This window comes from Silurus meridionalis, chromosome 2 (assembly GCF_014805685.1).
Source record: "Silurus meridionalis isolate SWU-2019-XX chromosome 2, ASM1480568v1, whole genome shotgun sequence".
NCBI lineage: Eukaryota > Metazoa > Chordata > Actinopteri > Siluriformes > Siluridae > Silurus > Silurus meridionalis.
In genome coordinates, this window is record NC_060885.1 from 34,561,132 (window position 1) to 34,568,631 (window position 7,500).

At 40.4% G+C, this 7,500-nt stretch overlaps 1 protein-coding gene across 2 annotated transcripts in view; it reads right to left on the minus strand.

The window, feature by feature from the left end:
- itga9 (integrin, alpha 9) overlaps positions 1–7,500 on the minus strand; it is a 56,255-nt gene that overhangs the window by 16,890 nt on the left and 31,865 nt on the right. For both annotated transcript variants that reach the window (XM_046872088.1, XM_046872098.1), the window contains one exon: positions 1–6. This exon is cut by the window's left edge and continues 147 nt beyond it. In XM_046872088.1, the coding sequence (XP_046728044.1) occupies positions 1–6 (6 nt within the window). The remainder of the gene's footprint in view (positions 7–7,500) is intronic.

Below are 7,500 nucleotides of genomic sequence, written 5' to 3' on the forward strand. Positions count from 1 at the left end.
TTCTTTCTGTGGAAACACAATCACACAGATTTAGATGATGCACAAACACACACACACACACACACACACACACACACACACACACACACACACACACAGAGACACACACACACACACACACACACAGACACACACACACACAGAGAGACACACACACACAGACACACACACACAGACACACACACACACACACACACACACACACACAGAGACACACAGAGACACACACACACACACACACACACACACACACACACACACACACACACACACTCTAAGTCCACTGCATGAATCAATCAACTCAATTTCCTTTTAAACAAACCTCTAATAAATTTCTTACAGAAGTTTGTTGTTTTGTTAAATTCATGACATATTTGAGTTCACAGTAAAAGTGATGCAGTTTCATGTGAAATCCCTTCAGTGAGAAGATCCTGCTAATAACATCCACACCTTCTGCTAGTGTATATACAGTAATCCCCCGGTGTTTACGCTCCAAAACCAAAAAAAAAAACACCTGAAAAACTGTACTGAATCACCATGTTACTTCATTTCATAATTAATAATGATCTTTTTATGAATACATTTCAGGATATTTCCCTGGAAGTCTTTTGGTTTATGGAGCTCCGCACGAGAGAGCGGGAAAATCAGCCAAACTGATACTCTGTGATAAACCGGGCGAAGGATTTCTGTCGTCTGGAGTTTCTTCTGCCACAACTTGGAAACACTGGAGTGAAATGCTGAACAATGAAAAACTGTGAGGGCAGAAAAACGTAGATAAACCAAACCTTTAGTTTCCTCTTTCCTTCGTCTATTAAACATCACTCAGCTCTCTGAAGAGAAATGTTGGGTTTAGTTTTCATCATTTTATTGTTTTTGGCCACAGAGAGGATACAAAAGCAAACTGGTCTGTTAGCGGCTCTGTGTCTAATGTCACTGATACACACACACACACACACACACACACACACACACACACACACACACACACACACACACACACACACACACACTACATACCCCCTGTATAAACACTAGTTAGGTTGCTGTTGTACCCTCAGCTCAGTCCTCTCCCATCCTCCAGCTCGATTTCCTCTCCTTTCATTTATCTGCTGCTTTTCCTACAGCTACCCACCCATCATTTCCTCAGCAGGGTTAAACAGGAGCATTACTGTAGAAGATCATGCTGGACCTTCAATCCAAACCTTCGATCTACCACTCAACTCCCCTGTCTTTATTTTAACACGTTGAAAATGAGAAAAAAAAAATACACAATAAAAAGCTGTTAAATGAAACTTCTCATTATATATAAACAAACGTTTGTAGACACCTGATCATTACACCGATATGTGCTCATTGAAGATCTAAAAAGATGGAGTTGGTTCTTCCTTTGCTCTTACAACAGCTTCCAAACAAAAGTGAAAAGAAATCTTAATACTAACAAAGCTATTCTAAAGCAAAAGATTCCAGATGTGTAGAAGACTCATGTATGAGTGTGATGGTCAGATCCTTGGTGTAAGTGAAGAAACTGTGTTACATGAGTGAATGATCCTCTAATTTAAAATGAAAAGATAAATGTTAAAACCAGTTTTATGAGTTTATGGTTTACATCACCTACCAGTTCCAAATGCAATGAAAAAAAAAAGGAATGTATACATGTCCCTCGTGAACTGCCCTGCCAAAGATCTGGCCCTGGGGAGCGCTTAAGATTAAAACGTCCAGACACTGGTACAGGGTTTCAGAAGTGTGTCTGCAATTTCACTGGGCCACATGAGAATAAAAAGGCATGAAGGACTCTTTGTTGGACAATAACACCAGCCCTACGCAATACACAAGCTGAAATTAGCACAAAAAATAAACATTCCAGAAATGATCAGTAGAAGATAAACTAAGCAGAGCAGTGAAGAAATCAAAGCTGTGTTTGAGATTTTGACCTCCAGTCAGACTTTAAACTCTAATCACTGCAGATCTGAAAATGTCACTGGGAAATAACTGCATGAGCATTTCCATTTCCACGAACATCAATAACACTGCAGAGTGACAACTAACATGAGTGAGTGTGTTGCAGGATAAAGTCAGTAAAGGTTTGAGTTGTGTTTTAGAGAAAGCATGTGTTTGTATACCTGCAGTCTGTTGTGTAAATGGAGAGAAATATCTATGGGTAAGAACTGGTCTGATTAACTCAGAGAGAGAAATGACACACTGGTGTTTATAGGTTTAGACGCACAACATGGTCTATTGATAGTATTTCTGACCTGCTCGCTGTGTTTCCGCAACCAGGATGTAGTTGTGACTTAAAATTAATGAATATAACTCACTTCTCTTCCTTTTTCTCATCAGCAATGGACATTATTTATTCTCACTCAGAAACAAGATTAGACTGATTTTAAAACTCAGACTTTATCAGTCTCAGACTACAGTGTGAAAATGGACCGAACCTCGGCTTCTGAACAGAAAGAGAGAGAGAGAGAGAGAGAGAGAGAGAGAGAGAGAGAGAGAGAGAGAGAGAGAGAGAGAGAGAGAGAGAGAGAGAGAGAGAGAGAGAGAGAAAGGGAGAGAGAGAGAGAGAGAGAGAGAGAGAGAGAGAGAGAGGAGAGAGAGAGAGAGAGAGAAAGGGAGAGAGAGAGAGAGAGAGAGAGAGAGAGAGAGAGAGAGAGAGAGAGAGAGAGAGAGAGAGAGAGGGAGAGAGAGAGAGAGAGAGGGAGAGAGAGAGAGAGAGAGAGAGAGAGAGAGAGGGAGAGAGAGAGAGAGAGAGAGAGAGAGAGAGAGAGAGAGAGAGAGAGGGAGAGAGAGAGAGAGAGAGGAGAGAGAGAGAGAGAGAGAGAAAGGGAGAGAGAGAGAGAGAGAGAGAGGAGAGAGAGAGAGAGAGAGAGAGAGAGAGAGAGAGAGAGAGAGAGAGAGAGAAAGAGAGAGAGAGAGAGAGAGAGAGAGAGAGAGAGAGAGAGAGGAGAGAGAGAGAGAGAGGAGAGAGAGAGAGAGAGAGAGAGAGAGGAGAGAGAGAGAGAGAGAGAGAGAGAGAGAGAGAGAGAGAGAGAGAGAGAGAGAGAGAGAGAGAGAGAGAATGATGTAATGAAATGGTTTGGAGTCTGATTCTCTCTCAGTTTGCATACTTTTAAACTATGAGCTCATTCTTCATCTCCTCAGTGTTTGTGTAACAAACCAAACAACAACCCTCACATTGAGCAGTTTCTTCCTTTAGGCTGGTGTTGTGTTTCAGTGGAGATGACGTGATTCAGGCACGCCCAGATCACGCCTGGATATAAAGCTGTGTTCTCTCCTCTGTTCAGTCGTCACGAGGCGACAGCAAGTCATACACACCATCTGTACACAACATTAACTCCAGTGTAGAGCGCTGTGAATACAGTTCATCTGCGAGAACTGGGGAAGCGTGAGCTCCTTCTGATGCATCACCGCCTGTAAAATGTTCAACAGTTCATTTCAGGAATTTAATGCAAAACACAAGTAAACACATCAAAAACCTTCTACATATAAAAAAGCCGAGCGATCCAAGTGTTGCATCAGTATCACGTGAAACCTGGAGTGTGTGTCGCTTTTACACGTGTAGGACACAGCAGAACCTGATCTTTTCCTCCCACAGAATCGAATGGACTTGGGAATTAACCACAAGACGACACTTCAGGAAAATGTGGTGATAATATGAATAATATTCAGGATCAGGAAATAATGATAGAACGAAGAAATCAAAATAAATGCATCAGTACAGAATTTTTCAAAAGTTCACATGAATCTAACAAAATAAACAGATTGATGACCTGCATTAAATCTGTTCGTCTGTATCTCTATAATCCTCTGACAGTAACACATTATCTTCAGCTCCTAATTTTAACGCTGTAGCCAACAAATTCCAGTCCATCAGGTAATCCTATCTGTGTTTTGGTTTGTGGGGGGACGAGGGCAAAAGCAGCGCACTGGTATAAATTTGTCTCCGAAAATACTGAACACACAACTGAAACTCATGATTAAACACAGATACTCATTCCTTAGCCATTAGCCTGTATACAGAAATCTTTCATTTTCCAAACAAATCAAACTAAAAGCTCTCCAAAACCCCCGAGTCGAGCCAAGAAGAAGAGCTGCACTCCTACAGGCTCACAGGAGCCCAACACAACATCACTTATCATTTACCCCAAAGGCTCTGCGTAAGTACGAGGGCACACAGGCCACATGGAACACAGTGTTGAGCTTTCAGAAGGAACATCACGCTAATAGATAGAAAACTCCTCACGTCTGTGGTGCTGTTGTTTTCCTTCTCATAACTCAAACACGTTTAGCATTTCTGAGTCTCAGACATTCCCACAGAAACCTGAGACCGAAAAAAAACTCTGTAAATAAAATAAAAACGTTCGGATTTGTACAATTCCAAAACAAAACCAAAGTCAAATTGTGTATTAGATCCTGAACTCATTAGATATTGACCATGTTAACTCCATGGTGTTCTTCCTACTGGAGCCTGGGCTCAGAAGACACAATCATGGACTTATGGATGATACACACAGTTTTAAACACTAAAAACTCTTTAAACTCTGTAAATACTGCAGCTTTAAACACTTTCTTCACTGTTCTACATTTTCACTCTCAACTAAATCAAATAAAAATAGAAATACGTTATTGAGAAACATCAAAACCCCATGTGCAAAATTTACTCTGATAAAGTACTGGAACAGGAAACGCTGAAGACAGATGAAGAAATTCATCCATCGCTGAGATGCAGAACTTTATTTAGGCTGTTTGATGAATCAGACGTCTTTGGATACAAAAACAAATTTTGCCCTCACGTGAACCAGGAGACCCAAACCTGCTCCAGCATGACAACGCCCTTGTGCACAAAGCCAGCTCCATGAAGATCTGCTCTACATGGGTTGGAAGTGTGTGAAAGATCTCCTGCTCCAGAGCTCCAACTCTACTGAACTCCTTTGGGATGAATGTGAACGCTGACTGCACTCCAGGAACCTCCTCACCTTCTCACCTTCATCAGTCCCTGACTTTACTAACACACTTGTTCTGCAGCTGCACTGCTGTTAGAACCCTGATGTTCTAGAGAAATGAACAGCAGCTTGTTGGAGAATTGAACACGGCTGAAGGTCTGAAACGTGTTGAACACAGTGTTCGTCTCAGAGTAAGTTGCTTGTATTTAAAAACTAGAGAAATTTGTGTAACAGTAAAGTTGATGTGCAGGAGAAACGAAGCTCTTTAATAACATCAACAAAAAAACTGCAGTGAAAATGTTCTGATTTAAAAGTCTGTTGTTTATTAGTAAATATGATCAATAAAGTTTATAAAATGCTGATTATTGAATACACAACATTATTAAACGCATCAGATCTTTAATCAGATCTTTAATCAGACAAAGCTTCAGTCATGTGAACATTCTGCTCTCTGATTGGATTATTGATGGTTTGTGATCGGATGTATTGATTATGGTGTAATGAGGTATTTGTAAACTGTCACTTGAGTTCATCATCTTTCAAAAACTTTTATCCAAAACCTGGTGCAAGAAACACAAGTTGATTATGAAACTTTCACTGATCCACTGATCCAAACGCAGCACCTCTGACCTCTGACCTCTGACTGCTTTACAGCACAACCCAAACCCCATTGTTCTCCTTTATTCATTTCCACCTAAAGTCCTCTAATAATAAATGCCCCCCTGGTGCACAGAGAGCAGGTGGTTTCCCTCAGTAACGTGATGAAGATCATTATTGTAGAAATCAGTGAAATCTTCCGTCTTTTCTCTGGATTCTGATTTAGTTTCATTACATTCTGATATTTGAGTAATGTTTTATTTTTATGTATTTTTGGAAAATAAACAGACTGGACACAAGCCACAGATTCTGAGCAGAAAAACATGTTTGAGAAAAGAGGGTTCAGATGAGAAAAGCCCAGTTGGGAAGGTGAATGGTGTCAGGATCAGGTCCTTTTATGGAAGTAATCTTGGACAGAATTTCCTGATGGATGGGGGAAGTGGCTGCATGAAGCTCAGTAGTTTAGATGTTGATCTGATTGGAAGTTCGTGAGTTCAAATCCTACCACCACCACCACCACCACCAGGCTGCCACTACTGGGCCCTTGAGCTTGGCTTCCAAATGCCTGATTGTTCAACCAACTACAGAACGTCTCCTCTCACTCGTCCCCACGTCCGACTGGAGGTGCAAATATTTAGAATAATTTAGGAACACATTTGCTCGCTGCAGTTGCTCACTGAGCTTCAGAAACCTTTTTTCAAAGCTTTGTTCACCATGTAGTCTTTTGCATTGAAACCTTCTAATGTTTTGAAGACATGAGAAAAACGCACCCTACTAGAAACTCTAAACACCTGAAGGTCCTGTTTACCTGAAATCTCTTCTGCTGCATGTTGTGGAGTTTTAACCTGCAGAGACACTGGATCCATTCAGGATGGTAATTCTTATTCACTCTGTTTATTGTGTGTATTCTCACATTGAACTCTGTGTACTGCTCAGTGCTGCATCATAAATACAGTGAAACAGCAGGTGAAGTGGAGTTTAATAAACACTTATAAACACACATCAGATCCTCTGTGATTAAAACTGATATACTGAAAGAGCAGGAGAATGTTTTCCAACTGAAGATGTGTGTAAATAAAGTTGTGTGACATTAGGATGAGAGATGATAACAGAACCCTGGAGCCAGAAGATCTACATGTGCTCAATTAGAAGGTGAGTTTTCTGTGGTATTCTGTAGATCAGGGCCGTGCCCATTTCAGTCATTTCAGTCATTTTTCCATGACAGGGTTTTATAAATAGGAGCTGGAGTGAGTGTGAGTGTGTTTAATGGGAGACCAACTGGATATGATTCACTCCATACCATGTAGATTCACGTATCAGCTTTCAGGGACATGAATCCAGTGGAATGGCATTGAGGGAATGACAGTGTCATGTGGAGCAGGGGGCAAAAACACAAAGCTGATTACACCCCCTCTCTCTCTCTCTCTCTCTCTCTCACTCTCTCTTTTTCATTCCCCCTCTCCCTGATTTCTCCTTATGCTCGGCAATCCTGTTTGTATTTTATATTTTGGATGACGTATTTATTGTATATATATTTATTTGTGTTTATATATTTGTATTTTGTGTGTGTGTGTGTGTGTGTGTGTGTGTGTGTGTGTGTGTGTGTGTATGAGCTTATTGTAACAGTAAATGGAGACTAAATGTGGAATGAGCACATTTTAAAAAGCACATACCAACATTATGGTCCGGTGTCCACAAAATTTTGTCCATATAGTGTTTAAGTCTATTATATTAAATTTACAATCACAGTTACATCCTGAACTAAAAATATCAATAAAACATTTTCCCTTTTTATTTAAAGGGAAAAAAGTTTTAATATGTCGTATTTTCTTTTTTTCTTTCTTTATTTTTAATCTGTCGTGTTTATGCTTCACCTCTGGTTCACCTTCAAAAGTACTGAAACATTTCCTTTTCCTGAGAGAGGATGTGAGTGCGTAACAGATAACTGTAAAACTGTACA